Here is a 16,226-nt window from a genome sequence, read left to right as displayed (position 1 = left end):
AAACAGGAGGCCAAGAACAGAAATAGATGCAAAGGACCCTAAAAGTGACCTCGTTATAATTAAAGCACTTTAATTTTTATTTGGGGTTTTCTAGCTTCTCAAAGTTACCCAATAATAAACAAACAGGGCCGTACCTAGAGGGGTGGACATGGGTGTTACCAGCCCCTCCTTAAATATGACCCCTCCCCCACCCCCATTTTTTAAAATCTTTTTATTCCACTCACTTTATTCTTTTGTTCAAGCCTCCAATTAAAGTTTCTTAGCGATGTCAAGTCCACTTTGTTTAAGAGTAGTCCGCTATACTGGATGGGGTACAACCACTGGATCCTGTGTATTCTCTTACTGGCTGACAGTGGTTCCTGGAGGTTGCTGCACCAAAAACCACCATTGCCCATAGTTTTTACTAAATGCTAACAAGAAAACTTAAATTGAGGGGACGTGGTTGACCTTGAAAATAAAAGTCTCAGCAGTGCAACCAGTGTGTTTCAAGACTATTTGTGTTGCACTTTTTATAGTTTCGCTACAGCTTGGAAAGTAGCTGGCCAGTGTTTGTAGACCATTTCCATTCAAAGCACAGCCACAGCAATATGCTAGCACCCACACCAATCATGAGTATGTTTTTCAATAATAAAAAGTGGCTTCCAGAGGGTCTGTAAGCCTCTGTGACTGGGGCTTCAGCAATTATTTTCCCAGCAACTGCCATCAAGCTCCAGCAACCACTCAAAACAGGTAGGGGAATACTAATTTTTCCCTCATGACCAATGGTTGGCAGATGGTTGGGGACCAGTCTCTAAGCCTGTGTGGCTGGGGCCTTAATCACTTGATCCTACATCGTCACGTCCAAAATGGCAGACAAGTTAACATCATGTGGTTAGTGCTCATGTGTCTGTAAAACCACAACAGCATTTCAGAAAGTTGTAGCATCAATGCCAAAGACAACTGAAGCCCAACAGCTTTTTAAGACTGTTTATATTGGTCTTTATGTTGTTAAGCATTAAGAAATATGTTGCTGTTACAATCAACGGAGAAAACAGGATTGAAAATACTAAATTCATTTTTATTTAAGATTCTTTTTCATTTAAAACACTCAAAGCAGCATAAAAATAAAACATGAAAGTTTTTGATAAAGAAAACCAAACTTATTCAGATATTATTTAATTTGCATTCATTTGTATTATAAACAAAATAACATTTAAAGCCAGAGGACCGAGAGAATAGTATGGCAGTTTGCATCAGCATTAAAACTCATGTAAACACATATTCATCTTTTCATGAGACGACATTTTGATGGCATTTTGACTCACAGCCCTTTACAGTGAATTGCAGACAGATTCACAGTTAAACTAAAACAAAATGATGAATCCACTTTGGGCACGCTGCTTTCAGGATGTCACAGCTAGTGGTATGCCTTACCGGAGGAAGGCCGGAGATATCTGCAAGTTTCAACAAAGAACTTCAAAGTACATGAGAACTCCCACTGTCTGGACTTCCAGTTTTCTACACGGTGGTTCAAAGATAGTCCAGAATGAGTGAAACTTTAGACCAAAAATGTACTTTTTGTGGAGTGAAGATTTTTCCTCTTGACATTTTCTTTATGCTTGTGATAAAGGGGATCAAGAAGTGTGTAAGTTTTTAGAATAGTCTCGATTTCAAATTGTAATAAATTACCTCTATGTAACACTTGGGGACAATAAGCAACATTACAGCACTGACATTTGAATTTCACAGATGAAGCGAGCAACAGCAGCCAGTTTCTAGCAGCAGTTTCCTGATACCAGTAGTCTTCTTCAACACACAACAAGTGAATCCCATGTTAAAATGTACATTTTTACAGCAATAAAAAAACAAAAATATATGTTTACAGCCTCCTGTTTTGGTCTTCATAGAAGTTTCTTTAATTTAATACTAGAGATAGGGTTGCAGCTGTTTGCATTGCCAGGTGTCCCAACACAGGAAGCTGCCGCCCATCTGTGTTTGCTGGGCTTTACCTCCTTTACTTTAGGTCTCAGAACTGGACCTCCACAGTGTTTGTGCTGTCGGTGCCTCGCTTGCAGGGTGGTATAGTCTGTCCAAGAAGTCGGTGCTTCAGTTTTGGTGAGTGAAATTCAACCATTGTATTTGTCTGTTACTTAGCACTAATTAGCTTCAAGTCTGACAATATTAGGCTAATAAATTCCCACTCCAAACATGTTCACGATCATTTTTGGTTCCAAAAATTTACATAGTGGTACCAAAATGCTGATTTTGAGACTTCAACATGAGGAGTAAGGGGCCCCATCCATTTTTATATACAGTCTATGCTTTTACCATTCACTGTGGACTGTCTTGCTACTGCTGTTTGCTGCTTCTTCAGCTGAACTCCAGCCAACTGTACAATGGGACAAATAGGAAGTGGAATGGCTCCCCTAGATCATCTGTGGTTTCAGTCTGTGCAGCAGCTCCGTGGCAGAGGATTCCATTTCTCTGGTGTCAATTAGTGCCTGAGCATACATACAAATATACTTGATTTGACAGTGATCCAACGAAAAGTGAAAAAATTTAAAATATGCACAAGAGTTTACAGTCACAAACGAGGCAGCACATAAAGTGACTCATAGTGAAATACTTAAAGCATTTTTCTGGTTTTATAACAATTCATGCTGTGCAAGAGTCTCCAGAAAAACTTTTGACTCCTTCCATGTGCTATCCAGTGAAGATACAGTGTTACAGTAATAACCAATCTGTCGCAACAAGTCCACTCTTATGGCTAGCAGCCACACATAAGGCAGTTTGGTTTATGATGAGTGCAGGCATTCAAGGCAGTGGCTCACATTATCAGAGGTGGTTAAGCATATCATAAATCAAGTTTCAGGTCAGTATCAGCATGGGACATTGCAGTTACACTTCTGAGTGTTGAGAAAAGTTGGCAGAAAAGTTATTAACCCTCATGGCTATACAGGAAGCCATTATCTAAGGGTCAATTTCCATTCTTTCTAACACTATGAAGTCTTACAACCTTCATCAGTGTTTCAAGATTCTGTCCACATTTTCCAGACTTATAGCTTTGGGGAAAAAAAAGCCACAAGCAAACTATTGTGGGAACCTGTTTTCCTTCTAATCATCCTCTTCAGAGTGAGATCCTCGGTTTTCAGCCATCACTCCTGCTTCTCTTGGCCCCAGCTATCATCCATGCGGGCCCAGTGGAACTCATAGCCCTTGGAAAGCACAAGGCTCTCGAGGTCCCTGTCCTCAGCCCTCTCCTTGAGCCTCTGCTCCTCCAGAATAGAGACCAACATGTCTCGTTTCTCCACTGTTCTCATGATCTCTGCGAGGATCACCTGTTCCTCCTGCAGCTCTGAGGCACTCTTCTTTGTATCTAAAAAGAGTAGCAGGAAGACAGAAATAAGAGCATGCTATATTATATCAGACTGCAGCACTGTGTGCTCAAGGCCGTACCCTCTACTGCCATTCTGCGTCGTAGATCCTGCTGCAGCCGACTCTGTGTGTCCTCCAGCTCCAGCTCCTGAGCGCTGAACGCAGAGGAGAAAATAGTGAGACCTCTACATGTGAGAAAAGGGAACTGCATTCATAATGGATTCACTTACAAGATCATGAGTTCAGACTCATAGCGTGCCAATCTGTTCTTCTCTAGGACGAGCTTAAACCAGGACTGATACAGCTGGGCCTCGTCACTGTTGTCCGTCTGAGGAGATTCTGTAAAAGTGAAAGAGGGAACGATGTAGGAAGGAAAAAAGAGGTTTGATAGGGATTAAAAAAGAAGAAAGACATTTCAGAATTTATATCAATTATTTAAAAACCACTGCAAGAAAAAAAAAAAAAAAAAAACTTCAATCACATACACATCATGTCACAGGGTCATATACTATTCACTGGAACACAAACAGAAGCCTGTATTGTAGAAAGATGAAGCAACAATAAAGTCCCTAGTGTCTATTGTGAGCACAGCCATTAACCGTATGTAGAGGCTTTTAACCAGACCAGGATTACAAGGCAGTGCTTTTCTCTAAATGGTCTGAGAAGTATGGGCAGTGCAATTAAACAGAATGAGAAGGGGAAAAAAAAAAGAATGAAGCTTTCACTGTGGAATTCCATTGAGCTGTATAGTAGAGTGAATCAAGGTGTTATGGTACAGACTTCTGTCAAATAAAAGCAGCTATGCAATGCTGAGACTCAGGTTTGCAAGGCACTGGTCTGAATGTACCTGTTTCTCCTCTTATGATCTTTTCTATGGCCACTCCTCTCTCCTCCAGGTCCCTCTGCTTTTCTCCGACTTCCTCCAACTGTCTCTGGATCACCTGTGCAATGCAACAATGTCGCCGTATGACACATGTAGTTAGATGTGATCAAAGGAGATTAATCAACAGAGAAATCGTTCTTTGAAATTTCTGCTTTCACCTCCATACAAAGGATCTAAATTGATTTGTGGTGTTCACAAATAAAATTAGCCCTTCTTTCTCTGAAGTGTCCTTGTTATTCTGGGTAATTCTGAGAACTTGTAATGAACAAGTTTAAAGGCCCTATTTCTACAGTAGAAAAACACTTACATGAATCATTTGGAGTAAGAGATTTTGCTGGCGTTCTTTTCTTTTTTTTTTTTTTAAATGCAATTTTTCAATTCTGTGAGCACTGCAAACAATGTTCCATTTACCATCCTTGTAATGGGGTTATGGAAGAAATCTCAGACGCATATCAGCAGGGACCGTCTGCAGTGAAAGGAATATTGTGACATTCTTTGGGAAATAAACAAGGATAACAAACTGAAGGAAAAACCTGAAGCACCGACTCCTACAGCGAGGAGTGCTTCTGTTTGTGAAAGGTCACTGCAAATAAACATTAAGCTGGTCATTTTTATTCTTTGATGAAACATTTCTGTCATGGTGGGAGTAGCCTCTTCCCGGGTGATGATGCCCTCATCCATAGGGCAAACAGACTCCCTGAAAGGTTTGATGGAGAATGGAAATGATGTTTGGGGGGACATGTTTGACAGCAGTCTTCACCACTTTGATGATAATAATAATAATAATAATAATAATAATAATAATGGATTGCATTTATATAGCGCTTTTCTAGACACTCAAAGCGCTTTACAATTCCACTATTCATTCACTGTCACATTCACACACTGGTGGAGCCAAGCTACAAACCACTATCAAACACACACAGGAATATCTTTGGGAAGAAGGGTATTTATCCACGTGGTGGAGTTCAGGAGACGTGAAGAATCACTGCCAGGAAACATTGACATCTGGTGTCACATGGTGGCCCACTACCTTATTAACATATGTAATATTGATTTTTTTTTTCAATTTTTTCATGCCTGTGTCCTTTTATATAATCAGATGCAAATATTTAAATACTCAAATAGCATCATTATTAAATTCCTTTAGAGCGGCTCCATTTGTTACTAGTCAAAGCTTTTTTCCATAGTCTGCCCTGTTTTATTCCTTTTCATTCTTTATGGACCAAGAACCAGCTGGGGTCATATGTGAAATGAGAAAATTCTAATAAATACCACACCCAACCACCTGAAAACTGGTTGAAAGAGAGTTCTAATTATTTCTGCTCATGGTTGGATTGATGGGGATTTTGTCACAACTGATTGGATTGTGAATGCAGAAAAGTGCCATCAAATTTTGATTCACCGTGCAATGCCATCTGAAAACACCTGATTAGCAACAGCTTTGTTTTTCAGCATGACAATTTACATATTCTGTCTTTTATTATATGAAAGAAACTATATTGTGATGATTTTTGTTTTGTTTCGCTTTTGTTTCATTGTTTGTTTAATTTAAGACTAAAAGAAAACTAAATGAATGAGATGAAAAATTTGTGGGGGTAGGGCCAAATAAGTGTACACTTCTGTCTACTCCTTTTCAAACTAAAGAATGGAATGATATCACGAAATGATGGTGAATGTACACGTTTGAAATAAAACTGAACTGAACTATTCAAGCAGTTCTAACAGTGAGGTCTGAATCATCTGGACAGAAAATGGAACTAGGACTATCGAACGAAGACTACAGAAAATACAAGAAAGCTGCCAAAGAGAGTTAAGACAGTGTTGATGAATAAAGGCAGTCATACCAAATATTGATTATCAAGCTCAACAGAACTGCACAAAATCAGTTTTAGACTTTATATTTCTTTGTATGTTTTCACATGTTTAACTAAAATCAATGCACCCACTTTTCTTATTATAAAATTAATAAGAAACGAGGGGTGGCTCAACATTTTCGCACAGCACTAAAGATATAAATGTGCTCATAGACATAAATGAGCTTTTGACTACAGCAGAAAGTTGAAACATAATAACACCTCTCTGTTAAAGCCAAAGAAAGCGAAACAGCCATAACTGCTAGATATTCAGTGTCATCAGTGTGGACATACTCTCAGATGCAAACACTGGATCTTTTCGAGCAAGCAGCAAACCTTTGTACTTTAAAAGCATCAGGTAAATGTAAAATGTATAACTATGACTGGTAGCAAAAAGCTCTTCAGTCAGACACCCGTTAGGGGTTTTTACATTTCTGTCAGGTCAGACCAATGCACAGCTTTCCAGCACAAATCTCTCTATTAATCACAGACTGAATTTAAAAGGAAATTACGATACCTGAGCTCTGTGAAGCCTCTTTAGCTGTTCTCGTTTAGCCTGTTGGGCCACTGTCTTTTCCTGCTTCCTCCTCAGTTTCTCTGAATGTAGCTGGGACAGGAAGCGTGGAACATTTCACAAAATGTACACATGGAAAAAACAAAACAAAACAGTACACGCGGGAATAATTGGAATGTGCTGTCTCATGTACAAACCTTCTGACTGGATGCCAGGTTTTCATTTTCCTCATCACTTGAGGAGGGCTCCTCCAAATTCTGCTGACTGGATGCTGGATATATAAGAGTGAAAAGTTAAAAAGTGAGGATAATTAGAAAGTCTTAGCATTTTAGATTTGCAAGAAAAGAGCCTTTTTGCATTATATAGATAAACTTTAAAAGTCCACATGAAAAGAATGCATTTAAGGTTTTCTACTATGATAATCCCACGGATGCAAAATTCTTCTAGGTGTTCAGAAACCTGCACTCCAAACACACAACAAGCATACAAGCATGGAACAAATAAGCAATAAAGGGGGGCAAAAACCTCTTCCTTCTTTTCAGCAGTGGATACTCAAATTAAACATTGCAAGACTTTTAAATAAGGAGGCTTGAGATTGCTCGAAACCCTCAATTTCAGATGGCTTTTTCTATTGCTGGAGCTGTACAACACAGAGCAGAGGAGCTTAACATGGTCATCTCAGGCACACAGCTCTGAGTGTGGGCAGTAAACCCCACCCACCTGCTGTTTGAGCCTTCTGTCTATGAGGGGCAGCCAATTACAAGAAAGCTAGCCTAAATGGAGGGTGGTATTAAAGGAAAAGGTGCTAAAGGCTCATTTCACACAGTGGATGACCAGATGGGCTACACCAAGGGCTAGGGTGTGCAAATCATGCAAAGCTACTTTTATTACACCCAGTAGAAAAATCAGAGACCTAAAAATGAGGAGAATAGATCCCCTTTAAACCTCAAAAACACACATTTAGTAAAACGAGGTCCTTTGATTCTGTCTGGAGGGTTTTGTTAGGTTGTCTGACCATCAGACATTATTGCAGTTGCAGCTGCCCACTGACCTGAGTTAAAGTATGGAACTTGTAAATTGGATCACATCCTAATATTGAAGCTAAGGGCAAAAAATCCTGAAGATTTAAAGCACTGCTACAAACAAGCTTCGGAGTCCCTACACTAACCTTTGTTTCTGAGGTTGGAGAGGATGTTTGTGATTTCCTTTTGAACCCCCTGGTCTTTCCCTTCACTCCCAGACAATTCCCTCTTCCTCAGCCTCAAGGAAGAGAACAAGTTGACCCTTTTGCGTGCAAATGGGCCAATGTCATCAGCGAACACCTCTCCAGAGTCTTTACGGCCCTTTAAGGACACCTGCTGCAACAGGGAAGGCAGGTCCTGCCCCGCCCCCCATGGATCTGCCCAATGAGCTTCACGCATGCTGGCCTGGTCCTCTCGGGATGACTCTGGAGCTATGGCACTGAAGCGTGAGCTAAAGCTAAACGCTCCTTCGGACATGGGCCTCCGTTTGCGGGGACCGTCGTGTTTAGGTCTCCTGTGAAAGCAGAGGAAAAGTATCAGAATTTAATCTGACTTGAAGTCCATAGAGAGCAGTAGAGAGGACAGCTTGGTTTATATAACAGCAAACTATGAGCCAAGTATTTTATACATTATGACTGCAGTGTTGGAGCTGCTGAGTTGATTGGTCCCGCTAAATGTCCTCCTGAAGGCGTTGGCTATAGCCTGAAAGGCTGAGGGGGATGAAGCTGAGGTTTGGCTCGGGGATGCCTCCCCGCTCTGGATCGAGTTTCTCCGAGGCTCATCTAGTTCTGCCTCTGCGTGTACCTGATAAAACATAATGTGGGATTAATTCCTCATATCTCTCACATCACTGTCCTTGAGCCATTCTATATATCGTAGAAGGAAAAGATGAGAAAACCATCTTTCATATCCAGGCTCATTCTTCTCTCAGGTTAATAAACAGATCAAGTCTCCACCTGGTCCTTATGTTGTGGTGCATTTTCGGTGGTTGTGTTAACGGGAGTTTCCTCTGGGTTGACCTCTACGTCCCAGTTCAGAAGCTTCTCTTTGGCAGAAAAGGACAGGGCCAAGCGTTTCCTTGGCGTAGATGTTCTGCAGACGGCCGAGCGCTCCTCACTCGTCTCATTTACCTCTGGAGGATTCAGGGTATCCACTGATGTTTTGGAACTGCTGTCCGAGTGCTGAAAGAAGAGCAGAAAATAGTCTTTTTGTTCACACTGCGCAACGTCAATGAATTACACAGACACCCTTGCTCTTAGTTATAAGATTCCTTAAAAACAAGGCCGTTCTGTATCCAGTGAATTTAAATTAGTCATAACATACAGGTTGTTTTTCTGCTGAAGTGATCTCCTCATAGTCAGAGTCGGCTTCAGGGACAGTATCAGGTCCGTCTTTGTCCAGCTGTGAGCTTTTGGGATAGCGCTTGATGAAAAGCAGAGGGAAGGCTACATAAAGAGACACAACAGGGAACACTTTACAACAAAAAATATGCAAATACTGCGACCATTTTTCTGTTACCCAGCAACTATTAATTTACCTGAATATAATACAGGCACAAAACACTGTCTTTTTTTCTTTTAGATTCAGCATGCAAATGGAAAACACACATCAGACATCAAAACTTCAGCTTCACATTACTTCTTACATCTTTAAAATGTGAATGATGCCACTGAAGTGACTGTCACAATTCAACAGGGTTCTTACAGCTTAATGCAAGTTGTATGAATTTTAACACCAACTTTACATTATCCAGAATTAAAGAAAGGAAGGACACCAGATGCAGCATGAACTGGTGGCAGCTCTGAAATAAAGCCACTGTTAGCGTCAACACTAAGCAGATCTGAGGTACTGCGCTAATCCAAAGTGGCTGATGTTTTGGCCGTTTTATCTAAAATGTATGCAAACGTATGGGCAGCCTATGGGATTCCACTGCAAAGATTTCCACGGTGCACTAAATACAGTACGCCTCTTAAAGAGTGGCTGGTACCGGTTCAGTCATGCAGCAAAAACCTGGTTCAAAGCGCAATTTTCATTCAATCTGTGCAGTCAGTACGACATGATAAATTGACCTGCATTTACACAATGCTTTAATCATAGTCGCTCACACACTGAAGGACACATGAGGTGCAGTTTGGGGTTCAGTATCTTTTCTAAGGGCAGTCCTTGGAAAAGATCTTGAATAATCAGACCCCAACTTATCTTAAAGACCTCATAGTACCATATCACCCCAATAGAGCACTTTGCTCTCAGACTGTGCTCTATTGGGTTGATAAGACTGTTGGCTTACTTGTGGTTCCTAAATTTTTAAAAGTAGAATGGGAGGCAAAGCCTTCAGCTTTCAGGCCCCTCTTCTGTGGAACCAGCTCCCAGTTTGGATTCGGGAGACAAACGCCCTCTCTACTTGTAAGATTAGCCTTTAATCTTTCTTTTTTGACAAAGCATATAGTTAGGGCTGGACCAGGTGACTCTGAATCCTCCCTTAGTTATGCTGCAATAGTTCCGGACTGCTGGGGAATTCCCATGATGCACTGAGTGTTTCTTCTTCACTCACTATGTGTTTACATGCCAATCTACATTTAATCTTTAGTTATTATTAATCTCTGGCTCTCTTCCACAGTGTCTCTTATCTTGCTTTCCTCGCTCAGCCACAACCGGTTGCGCCAGATGGCCGCCCCTCCCTGAAGCTGGTTCTGCCAGAGGTTTCTTCCTGTTAAAAGGGAGGTTTCTTCCCCCCACTGTCACCAAGGGCTTGCTCACAGGGGGTCATCTGATTGTTGTGGTCTTTACCTTACAGTATAAAGCACCTTAGATGACTGCTGTCTTGATTTGGTGCTATATTAATAAAATTGAATTGAAGGGAATAGAGTAATATTTAGCTTTGTCCAACTCACAGCCAGTCAGTAATTTGAAACCAGTTAGTTTTAAATTTTAAAAGTCCAGTTTCTGACAAAAGTATTAATAAGAATGCTAAGATATCACAATTCAATTGAAAGATTGATTTAAGAGATTTAACACAAAGTAAGCACCTTGTTTCTGTTAAGACCTTTTCGTAAATGTGACAAATGAAAATACCTGCTGCAAGTTATTTTTAGAAACCTGTATCTTAGGGTTAGCTAACTAATGACAGATTAATGAGTACAAGTGTAGGTGTGTACTCTTCAACAGCAGTGTGAGCCAAACCACCTTGAAACAGGTGGCAGATTGAATAATGCCAAAATTATATATATGATATGTATGAACTGTAAGCAGCCACAAAACAAAATTATCAACCTGACACATAAAGAAGGAAAACTATTTGTTTTCTGAGGATGTGTCAGTCATGGCTGCAGTCAGGAGGAGGAACACTGTCCAACACGTCACAGGAATTAAATCACTCTGCAGAAAACAACAAACAGCTCCCAGAATGCTACAAAGTTGGGAAACGGTGACCTCTAGTGTTGAATACATTGGATGACAGTTTATCAATTACATGAAAACCACAAGCCTACAGTAACTGTTGCTGGGCGCTTTCCCCACTAACATTTGGTTTGTCACATCATGTTATTTGTGCACAGATATTGTAGAGTGAAACAGCCTGCACTATAAAAAGAACCAATAAACTAAATAAAGTCTCACAACCAAACTATTAATAGCTGTCAGACAAGACACAAGGTTTCGGTTCTCATTGAAATGATGACATCGGTGACAACGACAACAACAACAGGAAGATCGGTGATGATGGGAGAGGCAAGACCAGAGTGAAAATCTGAGCTACTCACTTGCTCGAATCTTCCGCTTCCATCTGTTGTTGTGTTTGTGTTTGGGGTGACAGTGATCTGCAAAACAAATGAAAAAATTTCAGTAAGTTGCAAAGGTTAACATTAAGCAGAAATGAATTAAACACAGAAAAAATTAAATGAAGGCTGATTAAGTGAATGTGGGGAATGCTGTCAGGTAAGAATTTGGTGTGGAACAGATCAGGTGTGGGTCACATGAAAGAGCTCATCTCACAAGGTAAGAAAACTTTAATAATAATGTGTGACATCATTTTTGAAAAAGTTGGACTGTGGTGTGAAATGTAAATGCAAACAGAATGCAACAATGTGAAACTAATTTAAAGGCATATTTCACTGAAAATAACACAAAGGTAATATATGACATACCATTTGTAAAATAAGTGATATTTGAAATTTGAAGCCAGCAACGAGTTTCTAAAAAGCTGGGAAGAGCTCTTTCATGCATTCCTGCAAGCCTTTGGTTTGCTGTAAAGGAAACACATTTTCCTTCTTTTCTTTATTTTAACAAAGAGCTTCTTAAACAGGTGGAAAAATATCCATTAGAAGTGGTAATAAATGGATTTGAGTGATATCTCAAGCACATCTCATGTTACAGGTGTTACTTGTCCTATTTAAGAATAGTGAAATTGAGATGTTCCGTATTCTGCTTTAGAATCTCTTACCGGATAAGAGGAGATACTTTGCGAATACTAAGAACCTCAGCTTTAAGAGTTTGCAATGTTCATGTGCAGAAATATATGTAGACCAGAGAAGAGAGGTTATATTTAAAAAGGTACAGACTGCTAAGTGACACTTGATGAGCTGCAGATTTAAAGACTGCACATAATGTCATCCTTTTTAATCACATGTTGGATCTGTATATGATGTGTTTTGATAAATTATGTTTTTTCATATTGTGAAATGTCCTGCGAAACAAACTAAGCACACCAACTTTATGTTATTCAAATGTCGCGTGAAAATTCTGGGAAGTTTTGTGCAGGATAACCAGCTTAGTTTGCAGGACTGTGGTGAGTTCCCAGTACTAGCCCTGTGTTGGACTGGTGCACAGTGGCTGCAGTGCTTATGGTCAGAGTGTTGGATTAAATCAAGTGTAGCACAGATTCATTTACATTTAAGCTGATGATGCTTGGATTCATTCACTGAACTCAGTCGGTATAACAACTTAATGTCTGGTGTAAAGACAATAAAATGGAACAGAGCTGAAACATCTGCTTACATCTTGTTGAATTCAGTTGTGCAAATCCACAAAGAGCGTCTGTACTCTCATGTAATAATTTTATATTGTATTATATTAAAAAAGCAGAAAGTCCAGTTCCTGTGTCCTTTTTCACTTTTACTTGAGCAACAAAGTTGAACCAGTGCTTTAACACTAGTATCAAGTACTTCTACTCACAGTATGTCTGTCTGTACTTTTCCACCTCTGATGTGGACAGACTGTTGCAGTAGTGTGGGACAAAAACTATAATAATCAGTCACACCCCTGTCTCCCACACATAACCGGAGGAGGGTCTCCAACACAAACAGTAAAGTCACGAGTTAGAGTTCAGTCAGTTTGAGATTCTCCCTCAGGGAATATCATGCTATGAATGAAACAACAAACATAAACCTTGGAGACTAAAAAGCCATCCGAGCAGCTGGAAATCGTTGTTTTTCTCCAGTCTACCATCCTCACATCTTCAAAAAAGAAAATCGCACTGACCTTTGGAAGAGTCCTGGCTTTGACCTTTGGCTGCGGCGGTATCTTGCGTTTTGGGTTTTACTAAACAGGAAGCATCGTGAGCTTCCACTGCCACATCCACATCGTCGGGAACTGTTTTATCAAGCGGTTCAGAGAGCGAACTGGAGGCCTCGTCTGCAAGTAACAACAGTGTGCAGCCATTACATTCAAGTTCGTGTTAAACTAATCAGTGGTACAGTGTTATTAAACAGCGCGTTTCATGCTTGTGGTCTTAAAAACAGACTTAAGAATTTCAGCACAAAAAGTTGACAGTTACAAGAACTGAATTACTAGTCCTGCATCTCAAAGTAAAGATCCTAGGTGCTAATTAAGCATTGCAAAATTAAACAGAACTACTCTTAAATTCAAGAATTGAATCTGAACCATAATTTGGCTTCTTAGGGTCACAGAAGCTGTTTAAACACACAGAGTGAGACTAGTTCAGTCAGACAACCAGAAACGTGCTGCTTCACACACACGACTGGTTTGTTTAAGCTGCATTTTCCCATCTCTCACCAATTTCTACATGCAAAAAAAAATCTACGTGGACTGTTGAGCTCGAAGCTTGAATGACTAACTACACGGTGCTGCTGTAAGAAGTAAAAGGTAAAGGTGAGTGGTCTGACTGAATTGCAACTTCACAGAAAAACCTTCATTTCCATACAGGCATCACATATTCATGAGTACTCACAGAGTAATGAAGTCAACATTGTACAGAAGGGGATTCCACTTGGTAACAGCAAAGAAATGAAAAGATGTCGGTATAACCACAGGTCTAAATGGGCCTCCAGGTATTTTTTTTTTTAATATATTTTAACACTGGTAGCACCGGTTATCCATCCAAAAATTTACTTCAAAGGTTTGGGATCAAGCGGAAGTGAAATAATAAAAAAAAAAAAAAAAACAACCCTTTAAAGCTACACAGGAGGATTCAGAGATGTCAAATTTGAAGGAAAGGACAGAGAAGACCCGCTAGTAGAACCCATGAGGAAGCTAACAGAAGATTCACTTCAATTCTGTTTAGGTCTTGAACTTTTTCAATTATATGCAAGCTTTTGCATGAAGCCTGTTTTTCCTAGTTTGCCTTTACAATTATTTTTATTAATAGCCAGCATTTTTTGTCACCTTCTCAAAAAGCACAAGTTAATGGTTAACAAAAGCTGTGATTGTGAACATGACTTGTGTGGGTGATGTTAGGTTAGCATAAAAGAAAAAATAAATTTCCTATAAAAGTTGTTTGGTTTTTTTTTAAATTTAAACACTTAATTATGAGACAACCCCGGTCCAACTGTATAGCGAAACTTGACCAATTACAATAAATGATGACGCGAGTAATTTATGCAATCAAACTGATTTATTTTGAAATATATTTACAGCTTATAAATATCATAAATTAAGCATTTTTACAGGAATTCTCAATGTGGAAAAAAATAAGGCTGGAAGGCTGCGTTGAGATAATAAACATAACTGCATAATACAGACAGTACAGCCACCAAAAGGTCTGTGGCAGTGTGCAAAAAAAAAACAAAGCTGCTACTGGGCTGCTTCACTCCTGAGCAAAGACTAGGAGGTGCATGAGAGGGACCTGGAGAGGGGCTCTGAGGGGGGGAGGCTTCCTTCTGAAACAGAGGGAACCACAGACAGACCACAGACATGTGGACACGTGTTACCGTCAAACGGGCCTAAGAAGAAGGGAGGCTGCTGCTGTACTAGAGAGAACAAATCAATCCAGAGGCATTCACGTCAATGCTTGGTGTTAGAGGAGTGCGGGACAAGCAGAGCACAACATGAGCATTACGAGGGTTAGCCTGCGCAAACTGGCTAAGAAAGGTGCTACATGTGCATCTGTTAATCAATACCATAAGATTATGAAGTTTAATCCAGGGTTTTTAAAAATAGTGGACCTGCACCATTAACCTTTATTTGTCTCTTCCCTTAGGTGAACAAATCCAATTAAAGCATTAAAAAATAAAAAGATTGGATACATAGAAATATCTAATTTAAAGTTTAAATACTTTAATTTCAAAGAGCAGGCAGGAGCCTGGGTCAAACCTATTACAGTAACTGATACAGTCGGCCAATATCCGCCATTAATCCTGAAGTTCCATCAATACTGGTGTCTGTTATGCTGAGTTATCATATGAAAGCTTTGGTATTGTCACACAGTGATCTGCTCTCTCTGCACCGTTTGAAATAACTCAACACTTTCTGCAGCACATGTAGCAGAGGAGCACCACGGCTGAGCAGAGAGTCAATCGCCATGTTTTGGTGAAGTTTCTGCCTCGTTTGTGATGTACAGTGGTAGAAAGTTGAACAATGGCCCAGTACATTTAATAGGGACCAAACATCGGACACAAAAATCCACCATTGGTTTAACTCTCGTATTTATATTGGTCAATAGAAGGGTACATTGAGTTTGCTTATTTCATCTGTAGGCTCTGTGAAGTGAATCCCTCCAAAAGTTGTAGGTCAGCTGACGTCAAGCCAATAAAACGATCCCTAGATCCATAGACTGTATATAAAAGATGGAAGCATTTTTTTATAAAGCCTCAAACTGAAAATTTTTAGCACCTTTTTAAAACCAGAGTTCACAAGCAGAGGGTGGCACTGCACAGCCTGCTGGTTCTGGACACTAAAATATGCAAAATGATCAAACGTCTTTAGTGAGATTTGAAACTGGTGACAAAGACCAAAAAAAAGAAATATATCAGGAAAGTATTTACGAGGGCATCGATCAACGGAGCGGAGGACCATTTTCCATATTTCTATACAGCTGGACTTATTTTTGCAACTAGAAGATTGACCCCCTGCTGGTCATTCGAATTTATACTGGTTTATTACCGTTTCACATTTGTTTCACTTTGCAAGCTACATCTTTTATATACAGTCTATGCACGGGCCACGCCGCTAGCATGGCTAAAAAGAAAAGCTAATTTCAGTTTGATGCACAGTTTAAATACCAAAAACCTGAAGATAATGGCAGCTTCATTATTTCATGTTAGTATTCTTGTAACGGAGTTGTTTGCATGATACGGTTCATTGCATAATATTTAATATAGTATTTAACATACCACAAAGCTGCACATAACACCTTTATCAACATG

The 16,226-nt window shown here is 39.8% G+C and overlaps 1 protein-coding gene across 6 annotated transcripts in view; it reads right to left on the bottom strand.

Moving 5' to 3' along the window:
- Positions 1–1,130: 1,130 nt before the first annotated feature.
- The window catches only part of mical2b (microtubule associated monooxygenase, calponin and LIM domain containing 2b), a 61,109-nt gene continuing 46,013 nt past the window's right edge, over positions 1,131–16,226 (bottom strand). For 4 of the 6 annotated variants that reach the window (XM_005449352.3, XM_025908927.1, XM_005449354.3 and 1 more), the window contains 12 exons: positions 13,105–13,257; positions 11,388–11,444; positions 8,953–9,074; positions 8,586–8,810; positions 8,258–8,433; positions 7,776–8,143; positions 6,805–6,878; positions 6,611–6,700; positions 4,202–4,295; positions 3,585–3,693; positions 3,436–3,509; positions 1,131–3,355 (listed from right to left, as the gene is read on the bottom strand). In XM_005449352.3, coding sequence (XP_005449409.1) covers positions 3,135–3,355; positions 3,436–3,509; positions 3,585–3,693; positions 4,202–4,295; positions 6,611–6,700; positions 6,805–6,878; positions 7,776–8,143; positions 8,258–8,433; positions 8,586–8,810; positions 8,953–9,074; positions 11,388–11,444; positions 13,105–13,257 — 1,763 coding nt within the window. In that variant the 3' untranslated portion in view covers positions 1,131–3,134. Of the gene's footprint in view, positions 3,356–3,435; positions 3,510–3,584; positions 3,694–4,201; positions 4,296–6,610; positions 6,701–6,804; positions 6,879–7,775; positions 8,144–8,257; positions 8,434–8,585; positions 8,811–8,952; positions 9,075–11,387; positions 11,445–13,104; positions 13,258–14,463; positions 14,742–16,226 lie in introns of those variants that run through there. The other 2 variants (XR_003220870.1, XM_013265378.3) reach the window with 2 other exon arrangements.

Source organism: Oreochromis niloticus, linkage group LG7, assembly GCF_001858045.2.
Source record: "Oreochromis niloticus isolate F11D_XX linkage group LG7, O_niloticus_UMD_NMBU, whole genome shotgun sequence".
NCBI classification, from domain to species: Eukaryota; Metazoa; Chordata; class Actinopteri; order Cichliformes; family Cichlidae; genus Oreochromis; species Oreochromis niloticus.
The sequence above is the reverse complement of the archived record's forward strand: the minus strand, read 5'-3'. Positions and strand labels throughout refer to the sequence as shown.